This window comes from Dermacentor albipictus, chromosome 3, assembly GCF_038994185.2.
Source record: "Dermacentor albipictus isolate Rhodes 1998 colony chromosome 3, USDA_Dalb.pri_finalv2, whole genome shotgun sequence".
In the NCBI taxonomy this organism is placed as follows: Eukaryota; Metazoa; Arthropoda; class Arachnida; order Ixodida; family Ixodidae; genus Dermacentor; species Dermacentor albipictus.
Window position 1 is genome coordinate 71,331,814 of NC_091823.1, and position 26,542 is coordinate 71,358,355.

The window sequence follows — 26,542 nt, forward strand, 5'->3', positions numbered from 1 at the left end:
CTGGACTCGCACACGCTTCCTCCAACACGTAGCTTTGCTGCCCCAGGGTGACCAAGTTGCCCCCCAACCTGGTGTAATCCCACAGATGCATGTTAACAACAGTCAAATGAGTGCATTTGCAATTTATTATTGTTTGCATGCCATGTATTGGCAATGGGCACAGCAAGTTGCCCAATGGCCATCATAATCGACAAGAGACCCTTTGTTGGCCTGTGGAAGGCATCATGCTTGTGTTGTTTTCACACAGGTCCAATCACAACTTCTTTTCCCTCACTGGTATCAATGCTTATATATGAATATTGGACATTACGAAAGTATTTTTTGTTGAATGCAACTTCATTATAACAAGGTCCGACTGTAATTGCATTCACAGAACTCTGCAGCCTTGTCAGATCCCTTTAGCATAAACTAGAAGGCCTGTCCTATTCTCACGCAACTGTTGCAGCTAGAACCTCAAATGGACAATGGGGAAAATACAGAACAAATCTTTTTTCAGTAATAAAAAGAAATAATTAAAACAGGAGCGATAACAAAAAATACTGGATAAAGTCGAACATACTTATAACAATATTCAAGTGCCATGAAATTCCATTGTTATAACCGAGTTTCATGAAAAAATCAAAATAGGTGGATGACAGAACTGTCGTGAGAAAACTACAATGGCAGGCAGGCCAGTGTACCTCCCCACCACCTTCCTCCATCCGGCTGCAGATTGTGTTCACTCGTGTAACTGCTTGCTGGGTGCTCCGATCGTGTGTAACAAGCCATGGCTGTCGGCATTAAAGAATGGCACTTCTATAACGGCAAAGAAGGGTCATGGGTGCCAAGCGACATGCAAGCACCTCCAAGCCATCACTTTGGTGGCCCCAAAAGGGGCCTTTTAAAAATTGCGAGAAGGCTGCCACGGCAGCCTGTCAGCTTGAGAGATCAAGAAGAAATGCTGAGGCGAGATCGCCACAAGCATCTTGCCATGTACTTCTCACTGGATTGCACGAGAAAACCCTATCCCTGTCAGCATTGCATGCTTTATGCAAAGCTTGCCAACATCCTTCTCCAAGGCATCCAGGTGCTCCACATAGTGCAGCGGAAGGTTCCTCGCAAGAACAAAACCCCCAGAAAGACTGAACCGGGCCTCCTGTGAGGACAACGTTGAGGCAGCCTGCCCTACCATGTGATCACTGCCGTTGTGGCCGCTGCTATCCGATGCAAGCATGTTCACGACAATCGCCTCATCGGTTAGAAGCACTTAGTTTCCAAATCTATAGCGGTGCGCTTTCTTTTTACCGGCAACATCGTGCATTGCCGATGATCCGTGGCCACATCAGCCATCTTCCGCTTCGGCGGCGAGTCAAACAAACTGTTGGTCAAATCAGGCTGAGAAACCACGTGACCAGGAACGATATCAATTCAGCCAACAAAGACGAACGCAAGCGATTAAGCTCTCTGCAGAACTGTGCTGAATGAGGAGCAAGCGAGCAGGCTGCGAGCAGCGCAGTTGGCGCGGTCCATTCATGTTTTGATGGGTGAGTCAGCTTAGAGCTATGGGGGCAGCCCATTCGCGTTCGGAGGGTGGAAGGGCGACGGGAAAGAGGCGCACAGAGATGGCTGGAAAATGAGTACGTTGCGACTATTAAAGCAGCAGTCCATCGTGCAACGGCTAGAATTTCTCGTTTTCTCTTTGGCTTCTTTAACGACAACCTCAAGTCAGCTGACCATCCACAATATTTTTTGCACATGCACCATATTTCAGTCCAATTTACAATGTACCCTGAGGGCAGTTTAGTCATACAATTAACACCGCTACCACAATTACGCACATGCTAGTTGTAGTTTTTCGTCCTAGCGAATATTCTCTGTACTCACTGCTTTAAGCGAATGAAGTTTTTGTAGAGTATTTAGCTATCAGTATAATGGGGAACACGTAATATGCTATATTTCTTTTTCAGGGATTTCGCATTTCACTGCCTTTCAGCACAAACACCCAGCAGCCAGACTTCATCATTATACCTAACTGATAATGCGGCATCAGGGCATTGTAGTAAGCAAGTTATTTCACCACTGAAACCGTACAAAAGTTGACGCAGCAGCAGCTTCTCATTGTTATAACCAATATATTGCTAAAACCGGTATCATTATAAATGGGTTCGACTGTGATACAGCATGCATAATGTGTATAATTCATAACATTGTCTAACCTGCTTGCTCTTCTCGGCAAACATGACAGTTGCAAGGCTGAGCAATTTTTTCAACATTGTTGTGCACTCAAGGCTGATCTTGGACTTCCTGTCGACCTTCTGCTCCACAGGACAAAAATCATAATGAAGAATTATCTTGCTCGGGCACCCCATCTGAAAGAGAAAAAGATACTAAGCTCGGTATATGGTTGCACTAAACTGCACACACCGAAGAACTTTCAAGAGTCAGAAAGGGTTGTAAAATATTTAAGGGACAGGGAGATTCTGACAGAGTTGCATGATTACATAGTTGCCAAAGAACAATTCAAATATGCTCAATTATTTGGACAGCTTCATGGCACCACCACAGGCCCCATAGACTTAATGTGCATAAGAATGACCATAACTCCGGACACTTTACAGTTCAAATTCCACCTGCACGACCTCGTGCTAATTCGAACACTGAGTCAAGCAGAAAGAATTAATGTGTTTATTTGAATATAAGGCATTTTTCCCCCCCCAGAATCTTCAGCCTCGAAGTCACCCAGCGCCATATACGCAAGTTTTGCCTTTAGGTGTGTCACCGTATAGTGTGGCTTCATGGCAGCATGCACAGATACCGTGAAGCCACACCAAAAGACAATATTTCCTTTTCTCAGGTCCTCTATCTGGCACCCTCTTATAATAGTCACCACCTTATAATCAAATAAATACATTATATTTTTGCTTTAATATGTTGCTGGCATAATGGCCCTCACATCCTCAAAACCAAAACTAGCTAAGCCTAGTCTTGGTTTCACACTAGCAAAGATTCCAGCAGTTACTGACTGCACCCAAATAACCAGACAAGCCAAACCGTGCTGCTGAGTTGTAAAGGCTGCACATAAGTTGCCTTCGCAGTTTGTAGCAAGAGTTACATGCATCCAGCATTTGTTCCTCTATGTGTCAAACCACAACAGCGTGCTGGGTGACTTCAATTATTCGTACTGTGAATTCTTCGTTGCACAGAATCGTCAAGAAGCTTCAAAAGGCACCAACTCACCCTCAATGTCTGCACCAATAAGGGTGACAATAAGAGAGGGAAGTGCCAGACGACTACTGCAAAGACACCTGCGATCATTCGGCCATAAGAGTGCAGTTGAAGTCTGTTTGAGTTATTTGAGAATGAAGGTTTGGTGCACGAATTGATTGTGTACTGTCTTTTATCTAAAAAGGCAGTATGACGATGGCTGAAACATAAGGTGACCAGGTCACAGTCAGGCGTGCGTGTGCACAGCATTGCGTTGCCAAGTTTTTCTGTATGCTTCTGGAATACAGTCTCCTACTTTCTGGAAAATATGATATTTCAGGCTACCGATTATTCAGACATTCTTAAGTTTTGGTTCTGGTTTCTTGAGGGTGTCTACCAAGATGACATAATTCAAGTTCCCTGAGTTTTCCAGGTTTTCCCTGAGTGCCTTTACAAATTTCCCTGAGTGACACAGATCTTTGTTTTATGTAAAGACAGTCTTGACACCATGTTACTTGATGCTGTCGCTCTCTAGTAAGCATGTTAAAAAATAAATAGACGTCTTAATCCAGTTTTAATAGTAAGGAGTAATGTTTATTTTATTCAAAATAGAAAACTGACGGGAGGGGTTAGTAAAATGCACAGCGAATAAAATATATCTGAAAAAAAAAAAGATGGTAAAGTCCATTGCAAACCGAGTCAAACATTTTCAAATACGAATAAATCAAGATGCATAAAGAAGTAAATATTTTCGAAAAATGAGTTGTTTCTGTCAACTGATAGCAAGCTCATTGGTATTAGGCCCGAACTTTGTCTAAAGTGAAATTCTCTCAGCAACTGGAAAGTCAACCTCAACTGTCTTGGCATACTCTCAGCCCACACACAATGCCCCAGTGTTGCGTTTCACTGCTTATAAGAGTTAACTTTGGTGTGGATGAGGGTCACCTGCATCTCGATGTCAGCCAACACTTTTCTTTTTGAGCTCAAGCTCTTTCAAAGAAGAGGCGGCACGGTTCATTTTCCGTTCATTTCTCAATACAACGGTCCTTATTATTCTCGTCCTCATTCTGCCGCACATTTGCCCCACGGACCACTTGAAGCATCTTATTGACCAGTTGTACAGTCAATGTCCGATTTTTCGGACTCCCTGGGGGCCAAAAAAAAAACAAAAGAATAAATGCATGTCTTTTACTACCCTTAGGGCTCAAATCGCCACAGGTGCATCCCAAAAAGCTCTGAAGGTCTGCCAGCACATTTCTTAGACACATCAATGCTCGTACTGTGACAGGAGACGGTGGGTGCACGCGTATATAGTTAGAGAATACGTACTGTGTCCCGTGACAATTGCCCCCTCCCACGCTTGTTAAGCTTCACCTCAATACTTCACGTATGCTTCACTGTGTAACATTGCTGTGCTGAGGCGAAGCTGCCTTTCGGGAACCGACATTATGCGACACATTGTGCTTTCTAAGCTTCGAAGTCAATCGCGAGGATTACAGAGGCGGAGTCGGTGCCATTGCTGACAGCGGCAAATTCTTTTAATGAAAAACATGGCACCTAATGGCAAGAACTTTAACAGCAAATGTCAAAGCAGCTAGGCCTCGTTGTCGTGGTGGTGGCTATGGCTGCCAGTGGATCTGCGTGCGAGAGCGCCAGTTTGAGGCGGAGAGATAATGAAAATGGCGGAAGCGGTGGCGTTGATTAATGCCATTTTGGATGCGTGATCACAGCAAGAAGTCCAGAAAATCGGACGCCAAAATTTCACCTTACGTCTGAAATTTTAGACATTCGTATACATTAACTCTCTGGGGTACATGGTGGTGCTATGAAGCCATCCAAATTATCGGGCGTCTGGAAAATCGGTCATTGACTGTACACTGGCAACTCCTCCAACTGACAGCATGGTGTATAAGACAATTCGTTATGATTTCCCTCTTTCACTTGAGCCAGGATTAGAGTGACTTTTGTTCCCTTTCAATAATATGACAGCTAATTTTCCCTGATAGAAGCACAAATTTTATTAGTTTTCACTGAGTATTTCCAGACTATTCAAAAGTGCTGAGAGTTCCCAGTTTTCCCGGTTGGTGGACATCCTGTTTCTTGGATGTCGCCCATATGCAAGAAAAAGTGAACAAATGTATATCTGCTTTCAAAAAACAGATGTGCTGTCTGCAGGCCAGCCAGCAACTTACATGAAAACCTACCAAGTTTGTATGCAGACTTACTGGAAGAAATAGCTTAAAGCTCACATGTAGGCACTAAGCTCCAAACTGAATTCATGTAGCGCAGCCTAAACTGGCAGCGCTGTGGAGTCAAGGTCAAGAGTGCAACATCTGCATTTTGTGACAACGCATGATGCCTATCATGCTGTACGGTGGATGAACACAAATGCACTCGCAGCATTGACCAACAAATTTCAAATTAAATAGTTGTTCAGTGGAGCACAACATAAAGCAACATTCCATAAATAAGTTTTTCACTGTGCTGGCAATCACAAACTTGTTTCTTCAAGCTTCCTGACAATTTGGACGTTTTTACAAGACCGTCCGAATTCAAGAACACAGTTGGTGACTGTGTGTTTACTTTTGCAACTGCTGTCGACAAAGACAAAAACAAGAAAGAACATGACACAGACATTTCAACAGCAATATGGGCCTGTCTAAACAGATCGCAAATGCACTGCAAATCTCTAACACAGATGAACTTGAGCAATTTTACTCTATCGATTAAATGACTTCCAACTGTGCTCATTACCGCTGTGATGACACTGAGTGTTGCATTACATTCCGGCCACAGGGTAATCCAATACATGCATCTTTCTGGTCTACCGTGCACTGTCACCACTGTGTGGCGATATGGCACAGCAACTTTTGACTCTGAAAACTAGTAAAGCTTCTGTGAGCTGGTGAATTCTTGTGTAGCTCGTGCTACCACCAGCCCAGTGCAAACGAGCAAACTTGCAGCCACAGACACCCACCATGAGATAGAGCTCGCCAATGGTCATTAGCCCAGCCTCCTGGGCTGTCCATCCTTTAGTGCTACGCTCACGGGCATGCTCTTCCTCTTCCTTCCTCTTGGCCTCTTCCTGCTGCTCCTGCTGGCTCCTTTTCTCCTCCTGCTCCTCTTCCTCTCGCTTCTTTCTCCTAGCCTCTCCTCCTTCGTCCTCCTCTTCCTCACCGCCTTGACGAGCCTCCTCGGCAGCCTTGCCCAGCAACTGCCCCAGCGTCAGGCCCCTTGTCACCGCACTGCCGTCTGCCAGGATGTTCTGGACACACTCAATGGCAGCTGGCATTGGGGTTGGAGTCACCGGTGGTGAAGAGGTGAGGCGTGAATTTGAAGTAGCTGAACACTGAGTCCCCGGAACAGTGCTCGCCGTTGTCACTGGTGGATCAGGCTCCAGCATGCTGCGCAGCAGGGTCAACGACTTCGCGGCCTCGTCCTCGGGATTTTCCTCCACCTGTCCCGCAGGTGGTGGTGGGGAGGACGGAACACTGCTGCCTTGTGATGCCGTCTCACCGCCACTGCTACTGCCTGTGATGACAGTGAGGTTAGGATAACTTATTGACTGTTAAAGGAGTACTAATGCATGTTTTCGAAGTTGCACAAACTCTACCACATATTTCACAGACATAAAAGGGTGACAAGATATTTCAATTTGAAATAAGAGTTCTTTTACAATGCTGGACTGGACATCATCAACATTATCATCATTAAAGCGCAGATTGAACGGGGTCAGGGCCTCAGTCAGGCGCATGATTGCGCCTTTAGTCCTGACCCTTCTGGTTTTCTGTAAGCAAACTGAAAATTTGTGAATATTATCGCGACATTGTTACACAAAGTAAAATTTAGTGATGTACAGTCAAATCTCGATATAACGAATCCCACGTTCCCTGCTGAAAATTGTTCGTTATCTAGAAATATCATAACGAAAAACTTGCGGTTATAAGAGGAACGAAAATTATGTACCTTGGCAGCAGATGCGTGTGCAAACAATCATACTCTCAAATAAAAATGTTTCACTTACTTCAAAGCTGCTTTATTTGAAGAAATCTGTGATTTTCTTCTGGCGCATGCAGCACGCACGACCGATTTGGAGTGCATCTACATCTTCCATTTTGCACAATACCTCATTGGTTACGTCACTGCACCGAGCGATGAAAGTGTGGACTTTGTTCATACTCACTAAAACATCAATGTTCGATACAATCTCATCTTATGGGTTCAGTGACCCACAGTCGTCTTCCTTCAGGTCGTCATCGTCAATGGAGACGTCACAGACACAGTTAACGATCTTTTCGGTTGTCAGGTCCACCGCCGTTAGTGCTGCGCTGCCACTCTCCATGTAGTCGTCGAAGGAAGAGACGGCGGGCAGCAGTTTCACAACCTCATACACAGGTCTCCTGGGTTGTTGTGGGTCAAGCTGCACAGGTGCTTTGACAAGCCCCGCTTTTCTCTAGCAGTTGCTAATGGTGGACGCTTTAAAGTTCCACTAAGCTCCTGTGAGCATTTCCGCTGCCTGACGAATATTGATTGCAGTCGGCTGCTTTAGGCAGAAGTTGATAATCAACCGCTGTGCAAGACGCTTCCGAAATTCTGCTTTCACACTCTTTATAATGCCCTGGTCTAGGGGTTGCAGCAGGGACGGTTTGTTTGGCAGCAGAAACTTCAAGCAAATGTGCGTCAGGCGAACATTCACAATGTCAGCAGAGCAGATGTCGACAACCAGCAGAATTCTTCGGTCATCCCTCCTCATTTGGTCGTCGAGTTTGATGAGCCACTCAAAAAGAGTTGTCTGGTCATCCAGGCTCATTTGTTGGTGCAGTAGTTGTACAATAACGACATGACGTTTTTCATGCAGCAAGGCTTCGCATACTTGCCATTGACGAGCGGTTTAATTTTCCTCGTGCCTGTAGCATTGCAGCAGAGCAGGACTATCACGCAAAGATGCGACTTCTTCCCTCCTTCGCACTGCTGCCCTTTGAAGTGCATCGTCTGGTCTGGCAGGAGCTGATAAAAACATGTGGTCTCATCCGCGTCGGAAATTTCATCTTCAGAGTATGATTCAGCCACGTCTATAAAACAATCATTGCGCCAGGAATCCATGTCTTCTCTGTCAGCAGCCTTTTCCTCGCTCGAGACTATATGCCAAGTTATTCCGTTCCTTTGGCGGAAACAAAAAAGCCAACTCGCACTGGTGTCGAACTCTGTTATTTCAAGTGCATCAGCAAATTCGTCGGCTTTTTCTTGGAACATTGGGCCAGACATGGGAACGCTTTGCAGTCTGGCATCTTTGAACCATGTGAGATCACCTTAGTCCACATTTTGAAAGTTTCCCAGTCGCAGCCGTTTCCTCGTAGGAGTGAGTTGTGATTCCCGGTGAAGCTTGACAATCTTGTCTTGGTCTTTCAAAATGGTCGCGACGGTCGATGGGGCAATGCCACGCTGTCTGCTCACGTTGATTTGCTTTTTCCCTGCATCGATTTCCTGTAATACATCCAATTTGTCCTGCAGCAAAAACTGATTTCGCTTCTTCTTGGTGCTGTCGTTAGCTGCATTCATTGTTGGATGTTGCGCAAGCATCGCCACACGTTTGTCATGAAGTTCTTGGGGAGGTCTGGTGAAGCAGTTGGCACTTGACATGGTGGTTATGATAGCTATTGCACTTTCAGCTTCTAATTCACGTGAGAGTTGCGGCACTGTTACTTTTAGACGAATTCGTCATACTGATGTTCCTCGGTTATAAAGGGGAAAATAAACTACTTGTGTTATTCTGAAATATGCGCTGTAGTGAAATTCGTAGTTCTGAAATAGTTTTATATTGAAAATATAGGCAATCTGGCAGGTATATTTAAAATATTTGTAAGTTCAAAAAATTTTTTAACGTGGGGTTTGTAGTAACGAGATTTGACTGTATAACAATAAGGCTGTAGGTACAATGGTGTTGTACATTAAAAGACCATTGTGTAGATTTCTTCAAGCTGTGTTCACATCTAGCACCTGCCGCTATCACAAGAATAAGCAAGCCAATGTATCGTGAGATCATGATGCATTCACCACTTCGCTACCGAAACTGAAACTGGTTCGTAGAAATAAGTTTCATTTAAGAGATAGAAATAGTTTCCATTTAAGCTGCTCCAGCCCTTTCCAGAATCTTTATAAGGTTTAGGTTTATTAGCCATAAACAAATACACAAGGGAAGCATTTATGCAGTGAAAATGGGATGCACACACTGTAATGACAATTAAAATATGAAACCAAAACTTATGGACATGACCTTCACACCAACTTTTCAGTGTTCCATGTTTCCCCAAAGTCAGCGTGTTCAAAATTCAGTGTAAGCTTACTATTTTTAAGCCTTTGCGCATGTGGACATTGCTGTAAATGACAGCTTGCCACTCAAACAAGGTAGCTCACATACAACTGCAGGTAGGAACGGTTGGGACAGCATAGCGCTGTGGCCACCTGATATACTTTAATAGCACCATGAAGTTGAATGTATGTATTTTAAGAAGGCCTATGCAAATAGCAATGACAAATACCCCCCCTACCAATAATTCATGAGACAGCCATGCCCATGCTCAAACATCCAGCTCAAAATAGGGTTCTTGCAGTTACTACTAAGCTGTCATCTGAGTCCACATACTGTTTTGCTGAGCAGGCTCAACAGATGCAACAGCATCTGTCGTCGAATCTTGCGCTGCATTTCCAGTTGTTGTGGAGGAAGTTGTGGTGGTTGTGGCGGCCTGGGACGCTGCCGCCTTAATGGCTCGTGACTGCTTGGTTGGCCTTGTGGGGCGTGACTTGAGCCCGTCCGCCATGGTGGCAGCCTTCTTGCGGTGGCACTGGAAGGACACATCCAAGCTTGAGGCCATGGCTGAGATGCTGACAGGCGAGATGGGGGTGCTGGGCCAGACTCGCAGCTCCTGTGCCACCTCGGGCTCCATCTGGGCCAGGGCCTTGCAGTCTGTGCCTGCCAGGCTGGCTACTGCCTGTTCCTTCTGGGGCAGCAAGCAAGCACACAAAACCTGCGTGAGTGGAGCTCAACGAGAGTACAGCTGCATGTTTTCAAAGTTGTAGAAATTCTACCATACGCTTTTCACACGTTAGAGGGCCGCACCATCAAATCACAATAATTCAAACTCAAAGGGGCCCAAAATTTAGTTGAATGAAACAGAGTTTGAATTAAAAGGACTCATTCAATAGAGGACTTCCACTCAGCGTTGCTTTAGGCAGCACGTGTGCACTGAGCTAACACATAAGTGACAAGTTCCAAAAGTACAGCTTCACGGCAGTGCGGTGTGTGCTGCCATGAAGCCACACATTTAGGTAACATTTCTGCTGCTGTGAAGCTGCACCTCAAGGCAAAATTCACATATAATCCGCACACTGACATTGCCATTAAATTTGTTGAAATTTTGGTATGGCTTATAAGCACCAAAATATGGTACTTGCAAAGGGAAACAGGAACAGCAGCCCGTGCACGCCCGAACTGCTTGGTTGGAAGTGGCACCGCGTGAGTTGATGTGCTGCTGAGGCCATGGTTGGCAGCGTGGTTTGTTCGAATATAACCATCACCAACGCTTACACGTTCGAATTATCAGGGGATTTTGCACACTGAAATACACATAATTGTGACAGGACCACAGTGTCAGTTCGAGTAAACTGGAAGTTCGAATTAGGCAGGTTCGAATTAATGAGATTTTAATGTACTTATCATGTATGAAAATTGGCAAGCATTAATAAAAAAAACTTGCAGCTTCACCGAAAGATGCCACACTTGTAGTTTCTTAGGGCCTATAAATTGCAGTAAACATACACTTACTAATCAGAAAGTATGGTGCTACAGTCACACCTGCCTACAACAATATTCAAGTGCCACAAAAATTCCAGTGTTATAACTGATAATTGTTCTAACCGGGTTGCATGGAAAAAAAATTTAAATGGGGGATGGTGAAGCTGTTCGGGGAAAACTATAATGGCGCGACGCCAGTTCTCCTCCCCACCACATTCCTCCATCCGGCTTCTGATTGTGTTGACTCGTTTAACTGTTTAACTCTGCTTCCTACGTGCTCCGATCGCATGTTGTCAACAAGCTGCAGCTGTCGGCGTTCAAGAATGGCAGTACTTTAACAACTGCAAAGAAGGATTACGGGCGACAAATGACATACGAACTCCACCGAGGCATCGCTTTGGTCGCCCCAACGGCGCCTTTTAAAAAATGCAAGAAGGTTGCTGTAGCAGCATCTCAGCTTGAGAAATCCAGAAGCGCTGGAGCGAGATCGCCAAAAGCATCTCACCCTTACTTCCCACTGGCTTGCACAAGAAAACCGCATGTCCGTCAGCCGTGCTTGCTTTACGCGAAACTTGCTGACATCCTTCTCCAAGGCATTCAGGTGCTCCACATAGTGAAGCAGAAGGTCCCTCGCGAAAACAAGCCTACGAGGGACTGAATCATCTACAGGACCTCCTGTGGGGACAATGTTGAAGCAGCTTTCACTACTACATCAGCACTGCCGTCGTGGCCGTCACTGTCGCTATCCGATGCAAGCAAGTTTGTTATGATCGCCTCATCGGTTAGAAGCACTTCATTTCCAAATCTATAGCAGTGCCTTTTTTTCATAATGGCAACGTCGTGCATTGCCGATGATCAGCGGGTGGATCAGCCATCTTCCGTTTCGGCAGCAAGTCAAGCGAGGCTGAGAAACAACGTGGCCAGGAACAACTTCGACGCAACGAACAAAGAAAAGCACGAGTGACTTAATCCGTTAGCAGAATTGCGCAGAATAAGGGCCATAGAATAAAGAACCAACTGCGAGGGCTGTGCCTGCAATCTGGGAGCAGCACCGCAGCCATAAAATAAAGAACCAACTGGCTGCAGCACTGGCAGCGTTGTCAGAGCAGTTGGCGTGGTCCATTCATGTTTCGCATTCATGTCGCATAGCTAGGGGTGCAGCCCATTCATGTTTGGAAGGGTGGAAGGGCGACGGGAGAGATGCGCGTGAGGCTGGCATACATCCCTCATGGTAAGAAGCACGCGGCGGCAGTTGGGGTGGCGGGCGATCGTGCAGCGACCCACACTTCACTTTTTCTTTTTTTTTTTCAAGGATTTAGCATTCCATTACCTTTTGGCTCGGACACCCAGCAGCGAGACTTAATCATTATAACCGATAATGCGGCATGGGGACATTGTAGTAAGCGGGTTATTTCCCCATAGAAAATATACAAAAGTTGGCGGTGCAGCAGTTTTTCATTGTTATAACAGATATATTGTTAAAACCGGAATCGCTTTAAGTAGGTTCGACTGTACATGCGCAGGCAAACATGAACAGATCTCACTCTTTGATCCCGAACACACACTGTCACAGCGATTGCACGGATGAAGAGGGCGCACAGAGGGGAGCAAACAGTTCTGCTGCTTGTCCTTTCAATGCGTCTTCAAACTTTAAATTACGCGACCTTTTGCTTAAGGTGCGCACAAGGACAGCACACATGCAGCCACCAGCCATCTCAGCTTGCCCAACCTTTGCCCCTGCCAGAGATTACCTCCAAGACAAGACGTGGGTGGCACACGGCCGGGCTAGGAGAGACACGCTAGAGGAACAACGAGCTTTTGAATGTTCAGCAAATATTCAGAGGAAAAAGGAAGTGCTATTCTGGTACAGCTGTTAGCAGCAAAAACGGTGCACTTGCATAACAAGGCACCTGCTTTTGCAGGGTGGCTTTACTGCATTATGCACTAGCAAATTTCTCTGCCATGGCACACTGAGCATAATCTCGATTTGCTAAGGCAACCTATTCCTACAGTGAAGCAGCCAACTTGGATTAAATCTGGCCAGCAAATGGACTGTTTAGAATTCTACTTTTCTTCTGCAAGTACTGCAAGAAGTGAAGCCTCATTATTACCTGTCGCAGGCGGAGTGGTTTCCACCGCGCCTGCAAATGCTCGAGTACGTTGGAGAGCCGGCGCTGTAGGCTGGTCTTTGTGCGTACCCGAGGATTCTGAGCCAGAGACTGTACCTGCACCCAAGCAGCATTGGTGCGAGGCCGGAACTCCACCCACACATCAGCTGGAAGCTTGGGTGGCTCATCCTTCGTGTCTGGAAAACACACAAGATTTAGGACCTGTGTCATTTATGTAACATATCATAAGAAGCCAATAAACAAAGACACCAATAACAACGCAGGGGAAATTACTTGTGCTTACGAATTGAAATAAAGAAATTATAAATTAATGCAACTGTAAGCGCATGAAAAAACAACTTGCCACAGGTGGGGAACGATCCCACGTCATTTTCATTATGCGTGCGATGCTTTGCCAATTAAGCTACCGTGGCGCCGTTTTCCCATCCAGTTCATGGGCTATTTATGTGTTATTACTACAACTAACCCTGGGAGAGTTAGCCAGTGCTACCACTCACAAACCTTGGCGGCAGATGTGGAACATCCTTTCTGCCGCAGGCATCACAAGTACGTGATCTTTTTAGGGTGAAGGCAACTGGTCAGTAAACCCTCACATGCTACCTGAAGGCAGAAGGAATGTTCCACATCCGCCGCCAAGGTTTGTGAGTGGTGGCACTGGCTGACACTCCCAGGGTTAGTTGTAGTAATAACACATAAATAGCCAAGAAAGTGGACAGGAAGACGGCACCGCAGTAGCTCAATTGGTAGAGCACCACAGGCGTAGTGCGAAAGATGTGGGATCTTTCCCCACCTGTGGCAAGTTGTTTTTCCGTCCACTTTCAGTTCCATTAATTTATAATTTCTTTACTTCAATTAGTAAGTTCAAACAATTTCCCCTGTGTTGTCCTTGGCATCTTTGTTTGTTGGAGTCTTGTGATATGATTAATAAAAATCGGGCTCCTCAGTTAACCCCTTTCTTTTCGTTTTATATCACATATAGACACACAAATCTGAGTCCATAATGGAGTCTAAACAACAATTCAGCTCAGCTCAAACCAACAGTGCATCACTCCAGGCTTGCGACGGTGAGTAAGAGTTATTTTCACTCCCCAGGGCATTGGAACTTACGGCATACCACAGAAACTCTCTTGAGCAGCATGCGGTCAGATTGATGTTCTCAGGCAATGTAGCCCGTATACTGTTAACAAAGAGTATGCATCCGTGTGCGTGTATACAGTATGCATGCCAGCAGCTGAAAGCGAAACGTAACCTTCCTTTCACTGCCAAGATGCCAAGTTGCCTTCCTGTTTGGCAGCTACGCTGACCCCTGCACCATTTGTGTCTCTGCAACAAGAGCTTATCCATAATGCAAAATCACTACAGTACTCTTCAATACCAGAATATGTAACTGTTGGCGGTGTGCATTGTAACAGATACTGAACTATAACACCCTGCTGTCCCAAAGCAACAGCTGCATTACAAGAGATGTCATAGTGGAGAGCTTCATATTAAATTTGATGACCCAGGTTCCTTTCGTGTGCAGCAAATAAAGCCAAATATTCACTTTACAAAAAGCTTTCGATCAAGGACAGCAATATACTTACTCGAAAGTGAAAATATATCAAGAAAAGGCCAAAGCTAAACAAGAATTCAGACATTTAGATAATCTTGGCATATACTGCAAGGAAGTGATCCTCTAAACACTATGAGATGGAAATTATTACTTTTAATTTGGCCATCTAATGCAAAGTAGCGCAATTAGAAGCAACGATATGTCAGACTCATCTCTAGTTCACTGTGTAATGTTTCACGAAGATGCATATTCGTGCCTTTTGCCATAATGAGTGTCTCATCCAATCATGCAGAAAAGGTTATACATTACACAGATGATTTCATAATGATACGTCAGCGAAATGTTATCTAACAAGTTTTGATGCTTTGCATTTTTTTTATGTCACCAATGTCAAAGAGGGTGCTGATAAGGCTTAAAAGCTCCTTCAAGGTTTCGTTCTCTCGCAGCTACTAAACAGCAACAAGAAATGTGCAAAAAATAAATAAATAAATAAATAAATAAAGGAATGAAAGGAAAACCAGTTATATTTAAACCTGAGCGAATGCAAACTGAAAAGACTGTGGCTGCTATGCGTCCAGACACACCACAGTAAAACTACCAGTGTTAATAAAAAGTTGTGCCTCACCAACATTGTTGATTTTCTTGAGAGCTCGGCACACTGGAGTCTTGATGCGAATCCGTTTGCCCCGAATTTTCACCATGGTTGAACTGCGCGATAAGATTAAGCTGGTTGGCGCTATGGGATGCCCTTCAGGACTCTTCAATGCAAAAAAGTGGTGTGTCCAAAAACAGAAAGCCAGCATACATTCGTATGTAAGATGCATCCACAAAGCAACTACACACAAATTCTCCAGACAGAAAGAGTCACAAATGAAGGAAAACCTGTGACAGTAACACGCTTATCAGCTTCTGTTCCATCACTTGCAGCAAACATTCACAACCTCCTGTGGATCTGGCCGAGAACAAGGACTACTTGAGAGATATCTTTAAGACCTGCCAAGCAACAGATCAGAGAGACAGTTATACATAGGTGTTGGCTCATCGACGATACGTTCGCCGAGGCACTACTGCAATTTCTACATGAGAAAGGCCTCCATGCTCTTTGTACACGTGGACTGTAGGACAAGCAGCTAAAAAAAAAAAAAAGATCAACCCATCCCCTACTGAAGAATGGGGGTAAGCGAAGCTTGTCCTGCGTGCACCTGACATTCATCACGGTTAATTAACCCACAGGTAACCGTGCCAGATTGCTTTGGCCTCCCGCTCCCTCCCAGCTCAAGATCTTATTCTCATTGCTGTTGGATTGCCTGTGCTCGAGTGGCTCTAACGGCTGGATCGGCGCACTGACGGCAAGCCCTTTCATGGGCGAGTTCTCACCGCTGCTTGTCAAACGCTGCCCATTCCTCCGGGGAGCGCACAATGCGTAGCCATCCCATCAGTTTGCCAAGACTGAACCAAACGGAAATGAAGCCAGCACAGCATGCACGAAACCCTTTCCTGCTTTTTCCTTCCCCAGCAGAAGCAAAACGGCTTTGATTGTTAGTGCGCGTGCCTATGCAGCTGGAATCCTTTGCTAATGACTCACATTCCGGAACCAGCGCAGCTGTCAACTCGTCAAACCGCACTTTCCCGCAGCTGCTCTGCTCTGGGAGCAACTGGGTTTTTTTGCATGACCACGACGACGACACTTGTGAGCCAATACAAGCTTCGCTTGAAAATGACAAGAAAAAGGGAAAAACGAAGAAGGAAAGAAGAAACCATCTAGGGCAGCCAGTGGCTATACTGTTATGTGGCAAAAAGCAGAGCCTCTCCAATCATTAATGCCATTATACGCATTGCTGAAACCTGCCCTGCACGTTGGTGCTGTAACAGTCAACAGTAGGGCTGCACCCCGCTTTGGACAGGCAACACAGTGGTTCGAATTTCCCCTCCTCTCTTCTGCACCCCCCCCCTTCTTGCTTAACACATAAAGATGCACAGCAGAAAAAAGAAAACAACACATTTTAAGCTCTGGTTATAACATTTCAAACGGTCAAGACGCTGAAACAAAAACATAAAATGTACTGCATTTTTGTTTTCCCGTACAGTCAACAACCAATTATTCCGACACGCTTGATTATTTGGAAAGACACGTGGCATTGCCTCTAGCCCCACAGACTTATGTACAACGATGACCGAAATTTTTCAGCCCTTACAACACATGTGATAATTCAAACTGACTGCCTGGCCATATGCCAACATAGCAGAAATAGCTACATTTTCACTTTGAGACGGCACCGGTACTCTGCAAAACAGAAACTAGTCAATCTAGTAGTCGCCAAGAATTTGTTGCACGCATTGACTATACTTTCGCCTATCTGTAGCGACGCCTTCCGTCTTTTTCTGACAGGGTGTTTACATGAACCTGACAGAATTGGATTGAGCTGGCTCATCAGGCTGGAATCGGCCTGTGGAGTTCATGTTTATGCTTGCCGGTCAGGATGAACGAGCGTTGGCTGAGTCAGCCTGGCTGCATAGAGTAGGTTGACTCAGCCTGATTCACTTGCAGCATGCATGAAAATGAAGACGAGCCAGGCCAGCCAGCGCTAAGACTTGCACGGAACCACTGTGACATCGCGATTTATGCACCGACAAGCACTGCACAGTGCAACCTTAACATAATTGTAAAGATAAGACCCAGTGAATAGATCAGTTGCAGACGGCTGCGGGAACTTGAAGTGCAGTTTGGACGCATTAATGTCTCGACTCAATGCAGCATACCGTCATTGTTCAGACTTGTCAGAAGCGAGTCCACATAAACACGGTCACATCGGGCTCAGTCAGCTCAATTCACGAATCGACTTGCTCACGTCGGGTCCATGTAAATGGAGCCTATGCCACTCTTATCATCTACTGTTCATGGCCAGCCGATCCAATTGCTAATGCGTGTGGAGCATTGCTCTGACCCATGACGAAGCACAAGAAGCGTCACAGGGGGACAGCATAAAAAGTACTGATAGAAAATCACGGCCACTGGAATGTCTAGGCCAAGAACAAGCGTATGTGTGTGCACCACAACACACACAGACAAACCTGGGTCATATTCATGAACGACCACTTTCGAAGAATGCTTTCATAGTCATGATATTTTGCGTGACTAGCACCAGACGCATCGACAGACAGCAGTGTTTATGCGCAGTGATAAGATAGAGTGCTTGACGCGATGCCAAGAATGCCGTCATTCCCAGATGCCAATGCATCTAGCGCTACAGTGATGAAAAATTGAAGCTATCTCCGAAAGTGACGATCCGAGAATACGGACAGCTTTTTTGGCCACTTGTGAAATAATGTCACTTATTTTCAGGCAAATTAAGTATTTCGAACTCCCAAATATTTGGACTGCTTGGCAGTCCCATCAAGTCCAAATTATCAGTCGGCGACATTATTTTCACCAGCTACTGTGACCTGGTTCCACTTATACCCCAACCACAGAGGCATTTTATTGCTCCACTGTGCTGATAAGTGTCAACTATTATAAGTTAACTCTGAATCTATTAACAGCCTTTCTCAAGGTGCCTTTTCACAGCCAGAATATTTCTAACACCTAGTATGTTTGTTTAGGCAGAATCAACTCTTTTACTTTTCTTCAATAAACACTCACAAGGACTAGAAACTACATTATCGCCTTCCTACAAAGAAACAGTGCTCACTTTTACTTACCCAGTCAACACTAATTCAGTGAGAAGCTGTCCACTTTTCTGATTAATACCTGCATAGAGGTAAAAGCACAGAGATACTCGATAAAGCAACACGAAAAAAAAGAAACATTTTCAAAAAAAAAAAGACATCCACGCATGTTCATATGCAAATTTGCAAAAATGACTATGCACTGCAAAATGAACAAAATTTTGCCAGTAGCCAAAATTGATGCTTTCACACCTGGTAATTAACACATTAGTAGCTCACAAAATATATATTTTTACATAAAGTGCCTCAGTTTCATATGGTGTGCCTGATACTCAAATCTATGCATTCGAAGCATTTTACTGACAGCTCAAGTATCAAAAACCCAATGAAACACAAAACATTATGTAATATCTTTAAAGAAAAAGAAAGACATTTCATTAACAGTCATGGTTCAATACACTAGCCTACAGAATGAAATGTTTTAGCTGGAAAAAGTAAAAGTTGCAACGTCAACATTTTGCTTATACACTATACATACATGCGCTGTATTTTTTCCGCAGTTCAGCATAGTTGATGAGCCCATAGAGTTCCTGTGTCTGTTTCTTCACATCTAGTAAAACAAGAAGTAAAAGAAATTACGATTTAAAGGAGAATACGATTTATAAACAGAAAGAAAGTGCAAACATTCTGCAACAAGTTCTGTTTCCATACATCAATTTCTCTCCTTGCAGCATTCAAAACATAACATTCCGTCAAGCTTTCATAGGTCATTAAATTTACATGAAAAAAATGAACTTCACAAGATGCCTAGTCAAATTTCCACCACACCTAAACAGCATTTATGTTCCAGTTACCTGATGGTCTTCGATTTGATTTACAAGACCGGTGACATTTCATTGCCTATGCACCTGACAACAATGTTTGCTTACAATATTTGTGCATGACTTGTGGAGACAGTCGACTCTCTTGTGTCCCCTGAAGTTTTCACTACACGACTCTCGCATTTGACATTCAGCTTCGTTTACATGACATGCGATGGTGAGAATTAAGGGTTGGCAGTTCTCAGCGGCAATGCGATCACCACCTGACGGCAAGATGACTAAGGCACAAGAGGAATGTGTGTTCTCCTTTACATCTGCGGGATTGGCATCTCGCACAGGCTCCCCGCATGCGCATCAGCGCGCTCCACAGAACTAACTTGCAGATGGCTCGCCTTTTGCTCCTGGACAGCACAGTCACAGGTGAACATGACTGCTCAAATGTGCATCTATTCACAAGACTGCACCCACAAATTACGGAAGCCGGTGACTGGCATGGCTGAACCATATTCGCTCTGCATCCTTGAGTGCTGGGTCAAACTTCTTCGATTTCTTAGCTTATCTCCATCAGCACATTCCATTTGTTGTACAGAAGGTGTTATAAATGCCCCTTTCTGTATGGCTGCTACAATGTGCTGTGTCCTTTATTACCAAGACCATTATAGACCTTACAGACTATGAAAATACGGTAACTAGAGGCCAATGTCATGGTCTACAGGCAGTGAGACGCTGTCATGCCTTAAATCGATGTACATGACAACGTAGTACACAGCAAAATGCTAATATGAATATACAACGCTTTGTAGGTCTGTACTTACAGACACAAGCAAAAGAAAAAAAAAAAGACTGAAGTTATACAACATGAATGCCTCACTCAAACTTTCCCTACCAGGGTGTCTACCAAGTTGACATTTCCAAATTCCCTGAGTTTTCCAGGTTTTCCCTGAACACCTTTGCGAAATTCCCTGAATCAGCCAGAACTTTGTTTTTTGTCAAGACAGGCTGACACCACGTTGCCCGATGCTGTCACTCTCTAGTAAGCATGCTGAAACAAAAAAAATTACTTAATCCAGTTTGAATAGTAAGGAGTAATATCTATTTTATTTAAAAAGAAAACAGAAGGAAGGTGTTAGTAAAATGCACAGCAAAAGAAATGGTAAAGCCCATTCCAAATTGAGTCGAGCATTTTCAAATACGAATGAAAAGGAGATGCATACATAAGTAAATATTTTTTAATATCAGCTATTTCTATCAACTGATAGCAAGCTCATCTGTATGAGGTCCTGAACTTTGTCACAACTAAGGTTCTCTCTCAGCAGCTGGGAAGTCAACATAAACTGTCCTGACATACTCTCAGCCCGTACACAACATCTCAGTGTTGGGTTTCACTGCTTAAACAACTTATTTTGGTTTGGATGAGGGACACCTGTGTCTCAGCGTCAGCCAACACTTAGTTTATTTAGCTCAAGCTCCTTCGAGAAGGCGGCGGCACCCTTCCTTTCCCGTTAATTCGTCAGTGCGTCGGTCCTTTCTGTTCTCATCCTCCTTCTACCATGCTTTCATCACATGTATCATCTGAAGCATCCTCTTGGTCAGTTGTACAGTCAACATTTGATTTTTCGAACTTCCGAGGGGCCGCAAAAAAAAATTGAAAAAAAAAGGGCAGTCTGAAAAAAATTAATGCATGTCTTTAACTGCCTTTAAGGGCTAAAATTACCACAGGCACGTCTGAAAAAGCTCTGAAGGCCTGCCAGTACGCTTATTAGGCATATCAGGGCTTGTACTGTGACAGGAGACGGGGTGCACGCATATGTAATTAGGGAATACATACTGTGTCCCGTGGCAATTGCCCCCTTCCTACGCTTGTTATGCTTCACCGCCTAACACTATTGTACTGAGGCGAAGCTAACTTTCGAAGACTGGCATTACGCAACGCACTGTGCTCTGCGAACTTCAAAGCCAATCACGAGGATTACAAAGGCGGAGTCGGTGCCATTGGTGATAGCGGCGAATGCTTTCAATGAAAAATACGGCACCGCACGGCAAGAAGCTTAATAGCGAACATAGAAGCAGCTAGGCCTAGCGTTGCCGCGGTGGTGGTTACGGCTGCCAGCGGATCTGCCTGCGACAGTGCTGGTTCGAGGCGGCGAGATAATCAAAATAGCGGCGGTGGCGGCTTTGATTAATGCAATTTCAGACCTGCAGTCAGGGCAATATACATTAACTATATGGAGTACATGGTGGTGCCGCAAAACCGTGCAAATTATCGGGCATGTCCGAAAAATCGGGCGTCTAGAAAATCGGTCGTTAACTACTCTGGCAATACATCGTGCCGATGACACGGCGTCAATGACGATTCGTTGCGATTCCTCTGTTACTGGAGGCAGCATTAACACGACTTTCGTTCCCTTTCAATAAAGTTACAGCTAATTTTCCCTGATAGAAGCACAAATTCCCTGAGTTTTCCCCGAGTTTTTCCAGACTGTTCAAATTCCCTGAGAATTCCTGGTTTTCCCGGTTTTCCCGGTTGGTAGACACCCTGCCTACCTATGTCACATACTCACAGGCATGCAAACACACATGAATGCACAAACGCATCAATATGTGAGCGAAGTACCTTCCCGGCCTTCTCCAATATCCATGACCTTCGCTATTTTGTGCCATGTCCTGTAGTAGAAGTGTCGTACTTGATCCTTGTTCTTGATGCAGTGTGCGGGCACACCTTTCTTCTTGCTCCGCTGAGCGATATATGACTGAATACTCTCAAAATCTTTCCCAAACTGTAAGAAAAAGAAAAAAGAAATGGATCTGTTTCAGAAGCAAGGGGAGGTGAACACAGAATCTCTGCTTGGTGGGTCCAGTGACAGAATTCCATTAGGCAGGTTTGACAGCAAGTTGCTTGAATATTTAAGGGGACCACTAAGAGAAGCAGTAAATCAGTTTAAACTAATAAAAGTACTCTTTCAAACTATTTTCATTAATTTTGCAGTAAAGGATGATTACCAAAAGAGAAAATAATGCTCAAAGTACCACTTTTTAATGCTGCGACAAAGTCAGTGAATTGCCAGGAACGTCAAAGTATATATGTTTTGTGTTTGGGCTGTCGTGGCTCGGTAAAAGGTTTTGAAAACTAAGTTCACTCTTTGGCTCCTTCATAAGACAAGCCTCGACATAACAAACTTCAATATAACGAAATTATCTATATAACAAAGTATTTAACTTTTCACAACCTTTTGTCCAAAGAACATCACATAATTAGAATCTCAATATAACGAAGTACGTTTGTATGCAATTTCAATATAACAAAATTTTGCTTTCGCAGCAAAAGAATGCAGAGACAATAAATGGAAACTTCCACGGACGACGCAGATGTTCAAATGATTGAATTACAAGCAGCTGCTTGCAAACAGCACCTCTCAAATCGCTTGGTCCATCAAGAGGACGCCCGAAATGGAGGAGCCCTATCATGTTCTGTATAAAGTCCACGTGCGATAAGATCCCATCACACCCTGCGCACTTTGTGCTTTTTAGGTGCTAGAGAAAGTGTGCGAGGACAAGAAAGAAGGATGGTGGCTTCACGCACAAGTGCCACCTCCCCCTGCAAGCAAAGGGAAAGAGGGGGAGGGGGCGAGCTCGTGGTAAAGCAAAGTGCGCGGGAGGGTCAGGGGTAAATGGCATGCTTTGGGATTGCTGGTGCGGGTCTGGGCAGCCGAGGCTGCTCATGAGCTCGCGTGCCCTGCTTTAGAGGTAATCTGTCGTGGGTGCAAAGAGTGCGAGTGGCATCAGGTAAGCTGTCCTCCCGAGCATTTAGCATTCAATGTTGCGTAATCTCGAGTTTCGGTGGCTCATTGGAGGGAGAGGCAGACGAAGCATTCACTCCCCACTGCGCTTTTCATGATAGCGTCGTCCCAGTGCAGGCAACGCTATCAGCTGTGGGGGCAGAGTGCACGCGAAAGCGTGGCTGGCTTCGCTTAATTCGTACGGCCTATGTGGAGATATCATCCACGTGGCATGAAACCAACTCCCAAATTCATCAATATGAATTGTTTTCTCATTCAAATTTGCTCTTTTTGATTGCCCAATAACTCCGAAAATTCTGCAGCCTCTTTTCATATAACAAAAATCTATCGGCGACTGCACTTATTAACAGAAAAGGTCGAATTTTAATACAACTAAATTTCGATATAACGATGCAAATTGGCGATTTTACCTACTTCGTTATACCAAGGTTAAAAGTATAATGCAATGAATCTTTACCAATGAAAAATTAGCTAGACTTGGGAAGACGCCTTCAACAAACATGACTACCCAATGAGCTGATGTGGTAACTTAAAAGTGGCATCGCCACACATCTTTCGTTTTTGTGTATGTTATGGCTCACCAAGCCTCCTCTCACAGGAAGAGTACCTTTGCAGAAGGGTAATTTACTAACACAGCTCAAATAATTTTTTTCTTTAGTGTCTTTTTAATTACACACTATGCAAGAACTTAGGCAGGCCCTAAAACAAATGACAAGCCCTTCAAGATGAACATCACTACACCACTGCAAACAGCTCAGTCACAATTAAAAGATAGACATGTACACATGCCTCACAAACAGCTTCAAAGAAGGCATTCTTGTCCTCGATACTCCACAGCTCCCACGGGCGGCGTGTCTTGCCAGCATCGGCCCCGCCTTGCTTTGACACTGAAAGATAGCGCAGAGAACCTTCTCTCGGAATTCTGTCAAACGTAAGCAACTCCCAAATATAGGTGCTCACCCCATCATGTCTCAAGACAGAGAAGTAGAGAAAGGGAATCTGCACACAAATGCAGGCACCCTTTAGCTTTGGATGCAGGCTGTCCGTATACGACTCAATTCAATGTTAATGTTTTCTTTAAAAAGTGCAGAATCAAACAGCACACAAGCATGATTGAACAGAACAACAATTTCATAACAAGCTGTCAAGAGCAGCAAGACCAGTAGTTTGACCAATGGCACAAAGAACCTCTTCCACTAAAGCAGCCATTCAAGACTTTCTAAACATTAAAAATAAACCTGTTCATCTGCTAGATAATAGACAATCATGAACCTCTGAGCCTATATCTATTCTTGTACTCATACTAGGAAGCTTACAGTTAGTACTCTAAAACGACCATCTGCTCATTCCTTCAACATTCCGAAACCCCCAACACTTTTCATGTACATTGCTATGCACTTTTATATACAATAACCATAAGTCAGAATTTTGTTTCATATTGTGAGTGAACAGTACCTCTGGCAAAGGCAAAAGCAAAAGTGGAGAAATCTCATCGGTGATTAATATCCCTAGAATGACTTAAGTAATGCCACATATAGTTAAATTCTGTCACCTCCTCTCCTGCGCATTTCACAGATCACTGTTATGACATGACAGCGAGCGCCATGTTCAGTGTCCAAATGTCCTTTGTACTTGTTGATAGGCGGTTAGGTCAGCCAAATGCAGCAGTTGCAAAGTGCACAATGATCGTCTCACCGAAAGCAGAATGTATCAAGTATTTGATGGGATAATAGGGATGAAAAAATGGGCACTCCACTGTCTATGAAGTGACAAATGAGGAGAAAGCTCATCCAGTGTCAAATACAAAAAAGCATAGAATGGTGGAAAGAATTGTTGTGGAGGAACATGCTCATGACAGAGAGGAGGTGATGATGCTCGCAATGGGAGCTCCCCTGTAGCAGCTCTTGATGGCACTGCTCACGGATGGAAGGTTTAACTGGTCAGCAGTCAAGATAAATACGACATGTTTACAGCACTGGCGGAAAAAAATGAGTAGGGAAGAGATCAACAGAGCCGGGGTCGTTACAGGCATAGGTAAGTGTACAATATAGAGATAGAGATTTTGATAAAGAAAGAAACGATCAAGGAGAACTAAAGTAGGATACAACTTAAAGAAACAGCACTTGGCAACCAAAGCACACAGGCCACGCAAGATTGTTACTCTGCCAACCAATCACAGAAGCAAACAAAATCATCGTCATGTGACCATTTCAAAATGGTGTCGTACTTGATACCTCCAGAGCGTCTGCACTTCTTGCAGTCTTTTCATCGGCAGAAGCGATGAGGTGTGCAAGAGACACGGACAAAGTGTATGAAGTCTGAGCTTTCACTCTTCAAAAGTCCGCAGCACAGTTAATTTCACTGCTGACCTCATTTTACTCATGGAACTTCACTGCCAACTGAAGTGAAACTTGATAATAAATAATTGCAGCAAAGCATGCATATTATTTCAGTTCAATAAAGGATTAGGCTTACACCGTTCTATTATAATAGACAGGTGAAAACATGCAAAATTATGTGCTTATAATTTTATTTTTGTGGTTACCGCCTTATTTAGGTAACAGGGAAAGTTTGAAGTTCGAGCAATTTGCAGCCTCGCTGAAGTACAGTGGCTGGCAGTTATGAGGGTGTGGGCAGGCCTTCACTGCAGACTTGAGTTCAACCTGTTCACTGCAGACCTGTTCAACACATTAGATGTCTTCTGTATTTACACTACTTTGCACTACTAACTTATTGACTTTGCGATAGTAATACTTTGTTCATCAGTGTTTTCTAGCTGGTCGTCACAATACAGAGACAATTCTTTATTCCTGCATTGAAATGAGATGCTTAAGTGAGAGCAAGCCAGAGTTTGATATCATGTGCAAGTGGTTAGCAAAAACATGGCATGTCACCATCTCCAATTTTTTTAATAATATGCTTTGCACAGTGAAGGGTTTCCAACAAAGTTGAACATTCTAAGAAACCCTTGCCGATACATTTCAGGTGGACAAATTACACTAATCATATCTGCAATACCAATTCTTTTATAGACTGCCATAAAGTGCAATCACCTTCCAAATAAAAGAATGCAAAGCAAGAAAACATGCAGATATATGGGCATCGTTCTGCACCAGATGTCCATTTAAACTGTTCTGTAACAAGCCCACAACAAGCCTACAAATTTCAGCCTATGGTTATAAACTACATGAAACTAATATTGGATGCTGTAACCTCACAAAAAACATTTGCGAAATTCAATAGGCTTTCTTTGGGCAAAAAAGTTCAGGCAATAAGCTTAGCTGACCTCTAGAGCAGGAGTCAACCTCTTGAGCTTGCACATCAAACGTGGCCTTGTAGGAAGGCGAATCAGAAAATCTTTGCCCCTACTTTTTATTAGCCAAAATAAGGTACATACAGGTAATTACAAATATACATACCATTCTACATGCCTTACACTATTTTGCCGCATAGTCCCCACACTGGTTCCGGCATTTGTCCCATCGCAGCACTAAATTTCGGATGCCGTGGTACTGTGGTAGAATTCGTCCGGCAGTGGAACCACCAGCCTATTTTCACAGCCTCTTGCGACCTCACAACACCCTCAGCTCACACTTCTCAAA

General features: G+C 44.2%; 1 protein-coding gene across 2 annotated transcripts in view; it reads right to left on the reverse strand.

Annotated features, from left to right (window-relative positions):
• Positions 1-26,542, reverse strand: part of crm (cramped chromatin regulator) — a 65,823-nt gene that overhangs the window by 36,599 nt on the left and 2,682 nt on the right. For both annotated transcript variants that reach the window (XM_065447102.2, XM_070535578.1), the window contains exons 3-11: positions 23,730-23,827; positions 21,758-21,920; positions 18,861-18,932; positions 18,356-18,404; positions 15,282-15,364; positions 13,087-13,280; positions 9,827-10,181; positions 6,161-6,714; positions 2,196-2,348 (exon numbers count right to left, since the gene is read on the reverse strand). In XM_065447102.2, coding sequence (XP_065303174.2) covers positions 2,196-2,348; positions 6,161-6,714; positions 9,827-10,181; positions 13,087-13,280; positions 15,282-15,364; positions 18,356-18,404; positions 18,861-18,932; positions 21,758-21,920; positions 23,730-23,827 — 1,721 coding nt within the window. The remainder of the gene's footprint in view (positions 1-2,195; positions 2,349-6,160; positions 6,715-9,826; positions 10,182-13,086; positions 13,281-15,281; positions 15,365-18,355; positions 18,405-18,860; positions 18,933-21,757; positions 21,921-23,729; positions 23,828-26,542) is intronic.